The sequence below is a fragment of the Crocodylus porosus genome, unplaced genomic scaffold, assembly GCF_001723895.1.
Source record: "Crocodylus porosus isolate Cpor-Errol unplaced genomic scaffold, CroPor_comp1, whole genome shotgun sequence".
In the NCBI taxonomy this organism is placed as follows: Eukaryota; Metazoa; Chordata; order Crocodylia; family Crocodylidae; genus Crocodylus; species Crocodylus porosus.
The window spans coordinates 88,222,655-88,240,195 of NW_017728943.1; the positions used below are offsets into that span (position 1 = coordinate 88,222,655).

Here is a 17,541-nt window from a genome sequence, read left to right on the forward strand (position 1 = left end):
AAGCTATTAACCTGAAATTTGGAAGAATTTCAAGAAATGATTGTAATATAATTTCTGGTGCTTCTGAGTGCCTGCCAATTTTTGTAGTTTTAGTTGTTTTTCTCTTTCCTTTTGGGCTTTGTGAAAGAAGCATACACAAGGAAGAACTACTATAGTAGTTGCAAATGAAAGTAAGATAAGGTGCAGTCAAATCTGTATGGGAAACTTAAAAAAAATTCTTGAGGGTGTTTTTTTTTTGGGAGGGGGTGTTATGGTAACTGGCTGCTTGTAACAGTAGCAGGTAGAAGACTTGCAGCAGAAAGTGAATTTTTTAATTCATTATAAGAATATTGTGCTCTGTAAGCTAAGACTTTCCCCAGAGGAAGTATTGTAACATACATTTGCTAAATATGTTCTCTTAATGTTGTTGTTATACTCTGTGAAGGCATTGTTATAACCTACAGGGACTAGCTGAGATCAGAACTCTTAGCACCTGTGAGCGCAGGAGCTTGGAGAACTGGGTCCTAAAAAGTGAAGGGAATAATGTTATGTTAATCCACTGGTTCCCAACCTCGGGTCTCAACCCAAATGAGGGTTGCACAGGCAATGCCAGTGGTGCCACACACAAAAGATGAGCTGTGCCGCATGCCAGGAGCTCCCCCACCCACAGGCAGCTGCCACCGCCGCACTGCACTCCCAGCAGTGGGGTGCAGCAAAAAGACATTGGGAACCACTGTATTAATCAGTTTTCAAGGTTAGCACCCACATCTTCTCAATGTTAATACCATAGGATCATTGACTTAATACTGAACTTGTCCAAATGAAATACAGGTTTCCCTTGCCAACCATGGGGTGTTAGGCTCCTGAAATTTCCCATGGTTGACAAAGCCAGCAGGCCTGGGGGCTGTGGGTGGGGGATGAGGGACACCAGCGAGGCTGTGGTGGTTGGGGGGTGGTGGAGGGTGGAGTGAGAGGCACAAGCAGGGCCAGGGGGCTGTGGGGGCTATTTTCCAACTGTACCCCCCCCCTCCTTCTCTGAAGTGTGGATACTCAAAACTGATTGGCAAAACTGTGGTTGGTGGGGGAAACCTGTACTATAAAATAGGTATGGCATTTTCTCACTTTAGGCACTCTCATGTATTTTGCAGGCTCCCTAACAATCAGCTTGCTGTTAGTTTAATTTTTTTAGTTGTTTATGGATTATTAAAAACCAACTACTTTAGCCTTGACTACTATCATATAGCATTTAATGGGTTAAAGCTAATTGTGTGAGGCCTGTGAGTAACATCCATGTCTTTAGTAATATTGAAGTGATGTTGTAAACCCAAGGAAAGGTACTGTGGTGCCCAAAAGCTTGTCTGAATCTATCCCAACCATGCAGCAAGTCCAGTAAAAACTGTCATCTGCAAAAATCCTGACCTTGCATGATTTTTTTTTTATATTGTTCTCTCAAGCTTGCATAATTGTCCTATTTAATCAGTTTGAAATTTAGACAGTAGGGGTGCCTGTAGACATGCAGGATGCATGCTCCGACGCACTGTAATTACAGCATGTAGGAGGAGACTTGATTAATTGAGTCTGCTGGAGCGTGCTAATTAGCATGCTTCAGCGTCTTGTGTATTCAGCATCCCCCTGCTTCAGAATGGCAGTGGGAGTGCTTTAACTAAGGCTTATTGAAGAAGCTTGAGTTAAAGTGCCCCTGCTGCCATTTTGAAGCATGGGATGCTGAATACATGAGGCGCTGCAGGCACTTAAATTACAGCAGCTCTCAAGCTGCTCTAATGAAAGCACAGCTATTTACAAGGTGCATGTGCCAAGCAAAAAGCCTTCCCGTGCCACACTCTGGCACCTGTGCTGGGGGTTGCCTACACCTGCCCTAAATGATTAGTCGAGTAAATTAATTGAGTGTGTGTTACCACCCTCTTGTGAATTTGTCATTAGAAACAGTGGCCCTTGGCACAGCATGCGTATATGTCTGATGCACAGAAAGCAGAAACTGATTTGCACTATTGATGCAGTAAATAAAACTTCACAGTTTAGGAGGCTAGAACATACCCAGTGCAACTGTAAACCACACTGTCATGTTGCTCCCATTGCTTTTATTTCTGCTTTTGAAATACAAGCTTTCAATTCAGTCTTGGCTAGTTTTAAAATCTAGTTGGTGGTAATTTGTTTTTTGTAATAAGTTACATTTTAAATTATGCTAAAGCGTGCCATTACTTCAGCATATTCTGTCTTTTTTCTTGTAGGACCCCAGCTGAATGCACAGCTAGAAGGTTGGCTTTCTCAAGTACAATCTACAAAAAGACCTGCTAGAGCCATTATTGCACCGTGAGTATGAAATCTGTGTGTTTGAAGTTTTTAAGGATGTTAAACCCTTTCTTTATCCTGACGTTCCTTAAAGTAGCGTTTCCCAACCGGTGTGCTGTGGCATTTTGGGCTGGAGCCATGCCCCCTGCCTGCTGCTGCTGCAGACATGGACAGATGGGGGCGTGGCTCCAGCCCAAAATGCTGGCTGTGTACCACTCCTCCCCATCAGCATCCAGCTGGCCACATGCCACTCCATCTCCCCCACCTCTGCGTCCGGTGTGCCACAGTGCTTTTTTATATATGTAAGTATGCAGTGGGACGAAAAAGGTTGGGAAGCAGTGCCTTAAAGTATTGGTTTTAGTTACGAGCATGTTTTGTGGACTTTAAGTATTTATAGTATCATGAAACTTGCATAAAATTTGTGCAAATAGATGATTACCTTGTCTGGACAAAGATGCTATGCTTTAAAACAGGGGTGTAGGTTGTAGCCATATTGAACTAAGGACATAAGCAGACAAGGTTCTTTGGGTAAATCTGATATCTTTTATTAGACCAACTGAAGTAGTTCTTCTTAGCAAGCTTTTGGGTTCAAATACCTTTGGTTCCTCAGACGAAGGGTATTTAAACCTGAAAGCCTGCTAAGAATTTTTCCAACTATTTGAGTTGGTCTAATAAAAGATATCAGATTTACCCAAAGAACTGTGTCTGCCTATGCTTTAAAACATTAATTTTCCCAGAAAGGCTGTGCCAATAAGCAAGGTCAAGGAGTGCATTTTAATGATGTATGAAGATTGAGGCTTTTTGGGGCTAGGGACTGTGGTCTGTATTGTAGGCCCCTCATGGGGAATATGCCAACTCTGCAAGTATAGTTATATAGTAGTATAACTGGTATGAAATTGGCTATCTAAATTCTTTAAACAACCTTTGCTAAAGTGCTGTTTGAATTATGGATCAATTCAGGCGTAAGTTGCCTTTGCTATCATTTCTTTCTCTTCATAAAAAACAAATCCTGCAGTTATAAGTATTTCTAAAATTTTGGTTTGGGATCTAGACATGATCTGGTCTGCACTGGCATTTGAAAGCTGTCTTCAAGACGCTGAAATAAAATTTGATTGAGCTTTAAAAAAGGTTGATCTTTGATGTGACCCAGCCTGAATAATGGCCACAAATTGTTAGAGAGAAGGTTCAGGCTGGACATCAGGAGACATTACTTTATGGTTAGGACTGCCAGGCTCTGGAATGGACTCCCAGGGGAGGTGGTGCTCTCTCCTACCTTGGGGGCCTTTGAGAGAAGGTTGGGTAGATATTTGGCTGGGGTGTTATGACCCCAGCACTCATTCCTGCCCGGAACAGGGGGTGGGACCTAACGATCTGTTTCCGATCCTAAGAACTATGAAACTATTATATATTTGAGTCCAAATAATTCTCATCAGATGGTGAAAATGCCTGGAAACCATGGTCTAATATTCCTCCTTCTTCAAAAGAATGTGACACTAATGCTAAACTTCTAGGAAATACATGAGGTAATTGTCTTTTCAGTGTTCCAACAAGACCATGAACTTGCTACAGTAAAAGCTTTGTTATCCGGCATCGCCCAGGAATGGGGGATGCTGGATACCAAAATATGTCGGTTAATTGAGCAGCCCGAATAGGCGTCCTTGCACAGCATCACCACCCCTCCTGTGGGCCCTGCAGGACAGGGAGGCGGGCCCCACGCAGCCTACTATGCCCTGGGCAGTGAGGGCTCAGCAGCGCAAGCTGCTTTGCCCCGGGCCATGGGGGCTTGGAGAAACCAGAAGTGCCACGGTGGCCACTTCTGGTTTCACTTTACCTTACAAGCCAGCATGCTGGTTAATAGAATATGCCGGCTTGTAAGGTGCTGGTTAATGGAGCTTTTACTGTACTTTGCAAAATAACCCTTATTTAATACTGTAAAAGCCCTTATGGTTCACTGTGCTTGAGAGGGTGATTTCAAGCCTTATAAACCTAGTAACCCCATTTTCTTTGTGTTTCTTCATGTCTCTGGAAGTAGTGAATGAATTTGACTCAAACTTAGCTGCATGCAAAGATCAAAGAATTCACTGTTTTCTCTGCTGCAAGCCATGGACAACTACTGAAAGAAGCTTCAACTACAGTATGGTTTTGTAGCTGTCATACCCTAAAATCAAAGATGCCCTGAGCCATATAAACATGTTGATAGAACTGCCAGTTACTGCAAAATTCACAAACGCTTATGCAAATGTCTAAATTACCAAAGCAACACAGGAGGTGTGAAAGGGAAAAGTCTCAACTGTTCAACTGTTTTTGCAGGGAAAAAAATCCTAGCTGTATTTTTAAAGATTCTAAGAAGATAGTAAATTCTAGACTGACTAACCAGCCCTAAGTAGCTTTCTGTTTACAGGATAGATTAGAAAAAATGATGGCAACATTATGGGAGCTATTTCTAAAAATATATTAAGATCGAATTAAAGTTAATAAAGGTAGATGAGGCATAAGATGAAAGAATAAAATAGGTCAGTGCTGTGAGCGGAAAGAAAATGGTAGGACAGACACCATGGAACATCAGGATAGTTTAGTTACAGTGATTTGATTTGATTTTTTTAAATTAAGCATGCCTTCTTTATTTATAATGATACCACAAGAGATATTGTAAGAAACTGGACCAAAGTCCTACTTAGAACACTGGGGTCTAGAGGACAGGGAGCAAAACTGAGACAAGAAACCTGGGTTCTTTGTCCAGCTTTGTCACAGATTTCTGTTTGTCACCTCCTGCAAGTCGTTTCACTTACCTTTTCCCTCTGCTTTTTCACCTGCAGAATAGGAAATAACTAATAACATGTTCTTGGAAAATCAGACATGGAGAAATGCCTGTCATAAGCCTAGTCATTTTTTGGATGCCAATGAGGAATGCTTTTCACCCTGTCCTTCTATTTAATTTCTCCTTAGCTTTCGCTGTTCTTATGCTAATTTTCATTGATTTTTTTTTTTTTCCCTACATTCATCCATTCTGTGGTTGATGTATCCTTTTCATTGACAGAGCATATTTCTAAATTAACTCCAGACTTACCCCTTATTACCTATTCTCCTTTCAGTGCCATATCTATCCACCTTTGTCTTGTTCTTTCCTCGCTATTGCTTTGAAGTCTTGAAAAAGTGTAGTATATTGATAGATATGAAGACCCAGGTACTCATGGATATACTCCAGGAAGAATGGCCAACCTGTGGCACAAGTGGCATGGGCAATCTTTGTGTGTGGAAGGAGCAGGCAACATAGTGGGAGATGGGGCAGGGAGCAGAAAGAAGAGCAACAGACTGGGTGGGAAGCACAGAGCAGGAAACAGAAGCAGAGTAATGGATTGGTTAGGGAAAGGGATTAGAGTGGCACTTGGGGTGCCTGTACACAAGTGCGCAAGCTGCTCTAACACGCTGTACTTATAGGGCTTCAGAGCAGACTTGATTAATCAGGTCTGCTGGTGCATAGTAATTCCCATGCTCCATCCAGCCTCCAAGTCTGATGTATTAGTGCCCCATGCTTCAAAATGGCAGCGTGGGCACTTTTAACTAAAACTCATTTGACGAGCTTTAGATAAGGTGCCCTGCGGCCATTTTGAAGTGCAGGGACACGATACACGAGATGATCCAGGTGCTTTAATTAGAGCAGCACCCAGAGCTGTGCTAATTAAAGCGCCCCACTCCCACCCCCCAGAGCATGTGTAAAAACATCACTGGGGAGGGCATGGGGCTTAATTTGAGGCATGCCAACCAAGAATATTGATCTCCACTGTGCTATGATATCATTATATATATAAAGGCCTATATATATAAAGGGCTTAATCCATCTGTCTGTGTGTCTGTCTGTCTGTAACACTCTTTAAATGTGAATAGCTTGAAAAATGAGAGAGAGAGAGAGAACATTTGTGTCTTCAGAGAAATTTCTTTGCTAAACCTTAACATTTGTTTAGTGACCATGTCTGGATGATCCCAAGTTCCAGAATTGGGGGAAAAAAGTCAGGAGCTATGGCTGTTTCTACTGAACCGCTCCTGGGAGGGCAGCAGGGAGGACAAAAGGAGGGGCCAGCTGAGGAAAAGTGGAATCCGGGCAGAGGCGTGAGGCAGTGGGTGAGCGGCAGTGACCCCATCCTGAGCCCTGAGCAGGTGCCTGGTGGTGGCGGCGTGGAGGAAGCCCCAGGGAATGGGCTGCTGTTGTGAGGCTCGTAGCTCCCTTGCCCTTGCCCTTGCCCAGCAAGGAGGCATGTAAGTGTTGCCCAGGCAGCAGCATGGGTGGGTATGCCTCTATCCCGCTGGAACGAGAGCAAGTGCAGGAAGGGATTGGTATCTTCAAATGTTCAGCCTATTTTATTTAAGTTTCATAATATTTGATTTATTTAGTAAATGTAAAAAGTAAAATCTGTTTGTTTTTGTTATTTGAAATTCATCCATCATTCTTGACGGGCAGTTCTCTAGTATATAAATAATATACAGCTTGGTTAGAACTAGAAGGTTGTCTTTCTTTGGGACAGTGCTTATAAATGATCATATATAAATAGAAATCAGATAATAGTGTACATATAGTATTATTTAGGATGTCACGTACCAGTTATTCTTAAGATTTGTGCATGACCTGTTTGCCATTTTCAGGTTAACTTTTTCTTTGTGCTACTTTGAATCTCCACTAGTCTCTCTCACATTCCTTGAGAAACACTATCACTTTAAAGAATACATTTTTAGAATGCTCTGTAACAATACATCCCGCATGTACCCAAAACTATTTTTTTTTAATAATTGTCAGTCCTGATAAATGATTGCTAGTTTTTTTCAGATGTTGCTATTTCTGTAATTGTTTAGTACATTCTTATTTAAATTGCTTAGTAATACATTTATTCTTAGACACAAATGTTTTAATATTTTATAAAAATTATTTTGTAGCCATGCAGGATATACTTACTGTGGGTCTTGTGCAGCCCATGCTTATAAACAAGTGGATGCTAACATCACGTAAGTAGCATTAATAGATCTCTTCTATGTATAAAGTAGTTTAAGTGGGAAACATTTCCTAACAGCATTGTTCAAGCTGATGGTGTTACCAAATGTTGAATTCCTAGCTAATCATTTCAAAATAGTTTTGTGGGTTTTTTCATTATTTTCACATTTCAGACATTAAAATAGTCCTCTATAACAGTATTAACGAAAATACTACTACTTTGTTTTTGAAAATAGACCCATTTATCAGAAAATGAGGCCAAAGTAAAAGGGAAAAGATATTTAAAGATGTTTCCCTGAGTATTTTATGTAGAAGTTATTTTACTTTGAAATTGACTGGGAATTGCCTCTGATTTTTGTCGTGTTTTATTTCTTTTTTGATTTGCCATTTTTCAGAGATTTGAGTTTTATTAAGAGCCTGAGGTGTTTCTTCTGGCTTTATGATTCTGTGATACTGTGTCCAGTTTGGACCTCGCACTTCAAGGTGAATGTGGACAGTTTGAAAAGAGTCTAGTGCAGAGCAATAAAAATTATTAGAGTCCTGGGAGGCGAGACTTAGGAAGAAAGGCTGAAAGAGCTAGGGGTTTTTAGTCTGGAGGAGAGAAGACTGAGGGGGAATTTGAATACTTGAAGGGTGATTACAGAGGAGGTGGAGATGAGCTTTTCTCTGTGACTGTAAGAGATAGGACTAGAAGAAATGGTTTCAAGCTTCAGCAGGGGAAATATAAGTTGGAGAGTATGACAGTGGTCAAGTACTGGAACAGGCTACATAGAGAAACTGTGGAATCTCCATCCTTGGAAATTTTCAAGAGCAAGTTAGAGGGACCTTAACTTGGCTAGGTGGTTTAGTCGGGGATAAACCTGCCTTGAGCAGGGGGCTACACTAGATGACCTTGTGAAGGCCCTTCCTGTCCAACTTTCCTGTCAGCCTATGATCAGAAAAAAAATAACAAAAGGCTGATATAATTAACATTCTTGTTCTTTGCAAAATATTCTGAACAAAATTAGGGTGTTGGGTTTTTATAAAGAAAATCTGTTGATAATCAGGAATGTTTCATGGAAACGAGTTCCATTCCCTCGATGTAACAGTTGAGGTGTGCTAGCGTTCTGGATAAATTTTGAAGCGAGATAATGTAGCATTTTGCCACTTTTTTCGTTTGCTTTGCTGAACCACTCTGTGTGCAAGAAACAAGCCAAACCTGTCAGCGTCTCCCCACCCTGAAGCAATTGTAGGTTTTTCCTATGCAAAAGCAAAATAAGTTATATGACACTATCTATACAGAACATAAAAATGTCAGAGACTTCTCAAAACCTCATGGCAGAAAAGACTGACCCCTAATTGAAATAATGATTACTCATTGATTTTTCCCCAGTAAAATAGAGGTTGCAGTTATCAACAGTATTGTAAGAAATGGTACCTGTAAGACAGCTGGATGAAAAATTGGGCTTGGGAGAGACTTTTTGTCATTGGGGAAAGAGCTGGCTTAAATTTAACTTCAGGAAAAACTCAAAGCTAATCAGAAGCAGCTTTGGGTAGCTGTTAAACTGTCGTTTTTCTCCTCCACTGAGGATACGTGTCTGGCAGCTAACTTTGCTGTCACATTAGGTTTACCATTCTCATATCTGGCCCTGGAGATGCAAAGGTCAGCCAGATCTTAACTTCTTGTACTAATGCAGATTCATGAAGAAATGTCATCTGATTTGCATGTTTGTATTAAGTATGCTCCTGTTGTTTATTATAGTAGGAAAATTTTTATTCTTGGGCCTTCCCATCATGTGCCCCTTTCCCGATGTGCACTTTCCAGTGTGGACATATATAGAACACCTCTGTATGATCTTCGAATTGATCAAAAGAGTAAGTATGCAGTAAGCTTTTGTCTTGCGGATTGCTGCAACATGACTAGCTCTTTGTATTATGGTAGTCTATAAGGGCACTAGTCACAGACCAAAACTCTAATGTTCTCACCACTGTCCTTACCCTGAGGAGCTTAGTAATAATCATGTTAGACTGCTCCGATCGCTAGAAATTAGGAAGTTTGATTTTTCTTTTTTTTCACAGAAGTCATCAATCATGTAAAACTAATACAGATTTCTGCTATTTTCAGTGTAGAGTACAATTCTTGGAGCTCTGTTATGTTTTAATATATTATATGCAAGGCATGAAACTTTTTGTGTCATTAAAAAAACCAGGAATGCTCAAAAATCTAACAACAGGACTACTTGTAAGGTACTTCCTTATTGATCTCAAAAGTCTTTTTTTATGCTTGTGAAACTGAGTCCCCAAACACTGTTCACCTTTGTTTATTCCCACCCAAACAAATCATGTGAGAGGAACTCAGCATTAAAAACTGTTACAGTAAGGTGGATCTACCCACTTCAACCCATCGCATAGTTCTACTAGATATGTTTTTTTGCGGATTGATTAGAACAAAGTACCTGACAATTGACTTAGATTCAAGTGAGAGAACAAAATGTCTGCATGCGTGCATGCCAATGCGTAAAACTTGATAAACTACTGCTCAGCTTACTAGCAGAAGACCTGTGGTACTTCAAAGACTATAAATTTTATAAAATAGGAACATTTCAGACCAAAGTAATATATAAGGTCTGTTTAAGAGACTTGAATAGTTTTGGGCAAATATTGTCTTTGTCAGTCGACTGTTTTTAATTTGAGAATTCTCTTGCAGGGAACTGGAACAAGGCATATCTGTGCTTTGTATTATATGTAGAGTGGAAAGTTTTTTCTGTATTGTCATTTGTTCCATCACAGAATAGGCAGAGGGAGGAGTTTGAGGAAAATATCAATAATTTACAGCTATTATCATACTTTTAACTGCATTAACAGGTAGAGTATAGTTTCATAGTTGGTAGGGTCGGAAGGGACCTGAGCAGATCATTGAGTTCAACTCCCTGCTATGGCAGGAAAGAGTACTGGGGTCAAACAACCCCAGCAAGGTGTTCATCTAGCCTTCTCTTAAAGACCCCCAGGGTAGGAGCCAGCACCACTTCTCTTGGAAGTTGGTTCCAGATCCTAGCTGCCCTGACCGTGAAGTAGCGCCTCCTGATGTCTAGCCTAAATCTACCCTCTGCCAGCTTGTGACCATTATTCCTGGTCCCTCCTGACAGTGCTCGGGGGAACAGGGACTCCTCCAATGTCTGCTGGTCCCCTCTGACTAGTTTGTAACGGGCCACTAGACCCCCCCCTCAGCCTTCTCTTGTGGAGGCTGAACAGGTTCAGGTCCTGTAGCCTCTCCTCGTAGGGCCTGCCCTGCTGCCCCCTGATCATGCAAGTGGCCCTTCTCTGGACCTTCTCCATGTTGTCCACATCCCTCCTGAAGTGCAGCGCCCAGAACTGGATGCAGTACTCCAGCTGCAGCCTGACCAGTGCTGCATAGAGGGGGAGGATCACCTCCCTGGACCTGCTTGAGATGCATCTGTGGATACATGACAAGGTGCAGTTGGCCTTCCTGACTGCATCCCCACACTGCCAGCCTGTGTTCATCCTGGCATCAAAGATGACTCCAAGATCCTTTTCTGCCTCTGTATAGTGTTCTTATCCAACCAGTAGAATCTCAGTTGACCTGTGTTTTTCCACCCCACTAATATATAATTGTATGCTTGGTGAAAACCTGGAAATGCAGATGAGCAGAACTGGGTTTTAAATTGTACAGCGATTTATGTTATTTCTAGAAAACTGCTGAAAGTTTCTAAAACTGCCACTGTTTTACCATGTGCTAAGTTTTTAAGATACTGACATATATACATTTTCTAACAGGTTAGAAGCAACTTATGCTTATAATGAGAAAATTACTTAATGATTTCATGGTCATAGTTCTGAATGCATGTGCCTTTGTTTAATTGTGCCGCTTCTGATATAGTTTGCTTGGTAGGATTTTATTTTAATGAAGCATTTTATTATTTTTAAATTTCTTCAGTTTATGGAGAATTGTGGAAGACTGGAATGTTTGAGCGTATGTCTCTACAGACAGATGAAGATGAACATAGTATTGAAATGCATTTGCCTTATACTGCTAAAGCCATGGAAAGGTACTTTGGCCAAAAAACTGTGCAATGACTGAAGTCATGTACTTGAATTGTGTGTAATTTGCAGAAGGAAGAAGTAATGCTTTAGTGGGAAAATTTAGAATATTTTACATTAAAAATTCAAGGAAAAATGTGGATTAGAGGCTGGGACTTCCTGGTCAGATAGAAACGGGGAGAAGAACAAACAACTGAGTATTAAAATTTGAATGATCTATAGAAGAATCACATTTTACATTTGTTTGAATAGGAGTGCTGTGGGGGAAAAACTTCTACTGGTCCTAGATTTTGTTTTGCCTTGCTTTAAGGCTAAAAGTGAATTTTTTATTTGAGAAACAAGTTTCAAAATAAATATTCATGAGGGTATGTATTTCAAATGGAATAAACAAAAAATCCTGCTATTTAAACACACAAGTGGAAGTATGCTTGTTCTGAGATATGTAAGAATTGACTTAATCAGGGGTGGATCCAGCCCACCAATTGTTTTATTTGGGGCCTGAGTAATACCACCACATGGCAGGCCCTGGGTGAGCCACACTTGAGCCTCCATCTCTGCTGGCAGGTGGCATGGGCTGCTGGCACCACAGCGGAAGGAGCCCTACCCACCTGCCTGCCTGGCACCATGCAGCAGTCTGGGGGATGGAGTCCAGCCTGCATAGGCCTGTGGAGCCTGCCACCTCTGGGGGAGCATATGTATGTTTGTGTGCAGAGGTTAAAGAACAAAACAAAAAAATGCATTACCGGAAGATGCAGTGCATTACTTTGTCCCAGCTCTGCAGCATCTTTAAAAACTGGGCACTTCAGCACGGCTTTTTGGAGCCTTTATCTAAAGCTAATTCAATCAGCTATTAGATAAAAGCGCGAACAAAGCCCCACTAAAACTCCTGATCGATACAGACATTGGGCAAACCGGGTCCAATTAATACATTGCCTCTTCTGGGCATGTGCTGGGCTTGGTGTGGGAGCTCATGGAGTTTAAAGTGCTGTTTTTGTTTTTTAAACATCTACAAGCAGCCTTTTTTACTTATACCTATGGTTGTTACAGATAGACAATTTTGAATAATATGACTGAAAAATCAGGAAAAATTATTTTGGTTGATTCGTAGTTGGGCTCTTTGGGTAAAAGTCTCAGAGTGACAGGGCCTATAGCGCCTGAGGTTTGCGTTGACTCTAACGATGGCTGAATTAAGGGTTGTCAAACTTAAGGTGTGCAGGCCGCTTCTAGTACGTGGAGCTGTTATGTGGGGCAAATGGGGCGGGGGGGGGAGGGTTGGGGCCCACTACTGAAACCTGGTGGGTCCCAATGGAGGCTGGATGCCTGTTGGTGGCAGGGGTGAGTGACAGCCCTGTTAACCCCCACATCTGCTTCTGCCACTGCTGCACTGCTTCTGTCCCCATGTCCAGCCTGTGAGGAGCCTTGTGGTCTGGATCTGGCCTGGGGGCAGGGTGAGTTTGACAGTTAAACATTGGTGTGGGTCAGTTCTGCTGCTTATCTATAGAGGGGTATTTCAGTCTTGTTTATAGTCCATTTCTTTGTTTTTTCTCTACAGTTGTGTTTTTTCTGTTGGTTAAGGATGTTATATATCCCAGCAAAGGTGAACTATGTGTTTTGCAGGATTTTTTGTTTTTTAGAGATTGTAGAACCAGAAAAAATTGTCAAGGGAATTTGGAGAAGGCTTAGTACTAGAACTACTTAGAGCTCTTCAAATTACCGGTATTGAAAGCATCCTTTTAAGTGTTGGGGTTATATAATTTCAGTTGTTGTATTACAAATACTAACCTTATTAGAAATTATTTTTAAATGACATTTTTTTTTCTTTTGCATATAAGCCATAAGGATGAGTTTACCATTGTTCCTGTGTTGGTTGGAGCACTGAGTGAGTCAAAAGAACAGGAATTTGGAAAACTCTTTAGTAAATACCTAGCAGATCCTAGTAACCTCTTTGTGGTTTCTTCTGACTTTTGCCATTGGGGTAAGTTACAGACCTTTCTATTATAAGAATTGGTAGCTATGTTTGAAGAGGTCCTTTCTTTAACCATATTGAAGGTGTTTAGAGATCTTTGCTAAATGTAAACTTTAAACTTGAATGCCTTTTCACTTTCTGTAAGGCTAAAAAAAATTAGGCAAAATAATTTGTCAGTCTTCGAATTCTTAGTGGGCTGGGGAAAGTGGTGGAGCATTCTAGGTCTTCTATACTTCTCTGAACTTTTATAGCCCAGTAAAAATGTTTTATATCTCCTAGCTCTTAATGTCTTTCTGTTAAGGATCTCAAAATGATTTATAATAAGTATAAGCAAACTAATTTATTAGGCTTTACAAAAATCCATAGAAATCGGTGGTCTACCTATTTTGTAATAGGTAAACTGGAGACAGATGAATTGCCTAGGATTATCCAACTGGTTTTGAAGACAGAGCCAAATATAGAATCCAAGAATCCTGGATTCCATGTCTTTCTGTGAACTACCCAGTACCTTTTACCTGTACTTTTTAATGTCTGGTTACAGGTGAAAAGTAGTTCTCCAAAAAAAAAAAAAAAGGTACATAAATAATTGAAAATGAGGCCTGGCATGGATCTCAGGGGTCATCTATTCTAACACCTTGGTCAAGGCAAGATCAACCCTGTCTAAAACATCCTAGACAAGTGTTTGTTTGTCTGACCTGTAGTTAAATCTCTCCAGTCTCTCTCTGTAATCTGTCCCAATGCTTAAACACCCTTATAGTGAGAACGTTCTTCCTAATATCCAACCTAAACTTGTCCTGCTTCAGTGTAAGCTCCTTACTCCTTATCCTGTCCCCTGCAGCCACAGAAAATAGTCTATTAACATTTTATTTATGTAACTATCCTTCAGATATTTGAAGACTAGTACCAAATCTTTCTTCAGTCTTCTCTTCTCCTGACTAAATAACCCTAAAGTTCTTCCAGCCTTTACTTGCAAGTCATTTTCTAGACCCGTAGTCATTTTTGTTACAAATGATTTTTGTTACTTTCCATGTTACCCAAGATGTGCTTCCTTTTTTGCATTCAGGTCATCTTTGTTAATTTTACTTATCTCAGAATTGTAGAGCCAGTAGAGCTATGAAAGGATGACCTGGATTCTTTTTAAAATTCTGATGTTATCTTTATCATGGCTGCTTTTGGGCAAGCAGAAGAGACCACCTTGTTTTTTCAGGTTGCACATTTTTGCGGGGCTGGCAGTCAGACGCATCTATTTACTTGTGAACTGAGGGAATTTTGATGTGAAGACATGGGTAGGCAGTTAACACATTGTGCCAGTAGCGGCATTTTATACATAGTCATTTTTCAAAGTGTAAGTATCCCTTAAAGGCATAATGATTGCCTGGAAACACAGGGGACTTGACTCCCTGGGCCAGGATGCCTCTGTCCTATGTTCCTAAGTGGTTTTGGGGAGTGTCTGTACTAATGTTTGGTATTCTCTCAGTGGAGTAGAAAGTTATAACAGAGAAAGATTGTTACTTTATGAATATCATAAATCTGATTCTGATACGGTAGAGAGCGTTTTAGCTACCAGTTTAGTTTGTCCCTTTTTATTCTATATGTAACTTTTGTTTGAAGGTCAAAGGTTCCGTTACAGTTACTATGATGAATCCCAAGGAGAAATTTATAGATCCATTGAGCACCTAGATAAAATGGTAAGTTTTCAGATTTGGGGGAACTAACTGTCTGAAAAAAATATGTGTGCATGTCTCTTGAACCTTTCTAGAATCTAATAAAATATTCAGGAACAGACATGCTGCATATGCATTTTCTCCTTTCACTTGCCATAAACAGGGTTTTTAACAATTGTATTACATTCAACTGGTATTGTACATTTTACTGAGTGTGCACAATGTATTGTGGGTGGAATCTTGCAAATATTACTTCTGAAAATAAATGTATACCTGACTGCCTGAAATTCCTTCAGTGTACATGTGTGTAGGAGAAATAGTGAGCTTTATGACTCTGAAACAGAATATTCTGGTAGCTTACACGTGGAGTTTAATTTGGCAGGGATCTTACCTGTGGTGTTGGTGATGGTTTCAAAGGCTTAATTACTCTTAAGTGGAGGGGAAAATGTGGATGTTGTGCAGATTAAGAAAACAAAACCATTCCTATTCCATTGGGACCACCCGTTTTCTTCCCTAGATGTAGAAGGAAATGATTTAATCTAAAAAACCACATGTGCTTACTTGCATCTGGATTTAATCGTTATGTTTTATGTACAGAAACTGAAAATGCTTGTCTTTCCTTCCAGCAAGACTTGGATGATTCCAATATTTCCTGAAAATCAAAAAAATTCTGCAGGGGTTTTTCTAAGGTTCTGAAGTGTCTAGTCAGTCAGCATCAACTTTTTGGAAGGAGACTTGGAGCCTTTTATGCCAAATACTCATGGTTCTCTTAGATTCATATATCCGCATTACTCAGGGGAGCAACAGAATTAAGAAAAATGACTTCAAGGAGGCTGTCAAGTTCAGCATTGTGAAGATGCAGAACATCTGCTCCAGCCTTTCAGAAAATGTTATTGAGACATTGTTAGTGGTTCATCTCTTTCAGGTTTCTGTAAACTTCCAACATGCAGCAGGATTAAGAATCTTTGTGAATTTGAGACGTGTGTCTTTATCTGGGGGGAAATAACTAAGTCATATTTAGAAGTTCTCACTCTGACATGTGAAGTGCGAGTGCTATATGTTGGATGGTGACATAGGTTAGCTTCTGACTTTATTTACCAGCTGCTATATAGCAATAAAAGACAGAAAATATACTGAGTGATTCCTAGTGTATTTTTCTGAACTCCTGTAGTTGTTGTAATGAAGTTACTTGGTCATGAGCACACAGGAATTTACAAAATAATAGTTTGACTACTATGGAGAAATGACAGATCCTCCTCTAGAGGAAAACAGTTGAAAAGAATACTTAAAACTTTGTGAGGTACAGGTGGGGAGCTCTTTGTCATGCTGAGGAAAGTGTCTCTGGCCACAGTCACTGCTCGGGATGGCAGAGAAGAGGGAAAACAGCTGTGTTGTAAGGAGAGGGGTTAATGGAGGTGAAATCCTATGTCCCTGAGGCATAACATTGCTGTGTGCCATCACTTGCCAAAAAGCAAAGGAGGAAACAACACTGGGTGGAAGAATGGGAAAGCCCTTTTTTGCCTTAGCACAGAAAGCTGGAGGTTGCCTAACCAGAGCATGTTGCTGTCTAGGATTGAGAAAAAATGCAGCATTCTGGAACTTGACAGCCCCAATTGTCTGTAGTTAGGGAGAAAATATTTGAAGGTACTTTTTTCCAAATTCCATTGTCAAAAGTAGCTCCACTTTTGTAAATCAGCAAAATAGATGCTATTTGTTTTAAGTTATATAGCTGGTCAAAATATGACTAGATATGCTTCCAAGCTTGGCCTGACTTCAGTAGGTTTTCAATACGCATTTGGACTATACTGGACCTCTTTAGTTTGGCTTACCTAATCCTGGCCCCATCAAGCTCAGATACTCTGCTGGGTTCCACGGGCTTGGCTTGTTCTTGACTAGATGGAGAAAGCAGCAGTTCTCTTTGACCACCTACAGTATTTGGGGGCCTAGTTAAGATGTCCCTTAAAACAGATAGAGGGCAAAGGGTCATAGACCTGCACTCTCCTTTCTAATATGTTTTAATAAGCACAGAAGTGTTAGTAAAGTATCACTTTTAAACAACAACTGCTAGGCTTGCGAGCAACTGATTTTTGTGTGTGAGATGCTCAACAGCTCTTGAGGCCATTGTTCCAGACTCAAGCAGGCATCACTGCATTTATTACACTGTTTTCCAACACTGTTTTGCAACCAGAATAGCTAGGGATTATTTTAGAAGTTATGATTTTGGAAGACAAAAATCGCCCCCGGTGCGATCTAGTGCAGGGCCCAGCTGGGCTGCCTCCCACCCCCTGCTGGATCTTGTGCTGGAGATGGGAAGTCAGCCCAACTGGTTGGAACGTTTCAACTTTTGAAACGTTTCGACCAGCCACATTTGGTTTCAAGGCTATTTCGATGGCCTTTGTTTTGTTCTGATTTTGCCATTTCAACCTCAAAATTGGTCGAAGCAGTGTTGGAACGGAACAGCTGGCAAAATTTCTCATAGCCCTAGCAGGCAGTAGATAGGGGAGGGAAGAAGATGGCAAAGAGTAACTCAGTGTAAGCGCAGTTCTTAGTTGTTGGTTGTTTGTAGTGAGAAGTCACCTGTGCATAAAATTCTGAGTTAGTGC

At 40.7% G+C, this 17,541-nt stretch overlaps 1 protein-coding gene across 3 annotated transcripts in view; it reads left to right on the forward strand.

Annotated features, from left to right (window-relative positions):
* MEMO1 (mediator of cell motility 1) overlaps positions 1–17,541 on the forward strand; it is a 51,936-nt gene that overhangs the window by 26,839 nt on the left and 7,556 nt on the right. For all 3 annotated transcript variants that reach the window (XM_019549753.1, XM_019549752.1, XM_019549754.1), the window contains 6 exons: positions 2,229–2,310; positions 7,216–7,284; positions 9,012–9,124; positions 11,205–11,316; positions 13,141–13,283; positions 14,886–14,962. In XM_019549753.1, the coding sequence (XP_019405298.1) occupies positions 2,229–2,310; positions 7,216–7,284; positions 9,012–9,124; positions 11,205–11,316; positions 13,141–13,283; positions 14,886–14,962 (596 nt within the window). The remainder of the gene's footprint in view (positions 1–2,228; positions 2,311–7,215; positions 7,285–9,011; positions 9,125–11,204; positions 11,317–13,140; positions 13,284–14,885; positions 14,963–17,541) is intronic.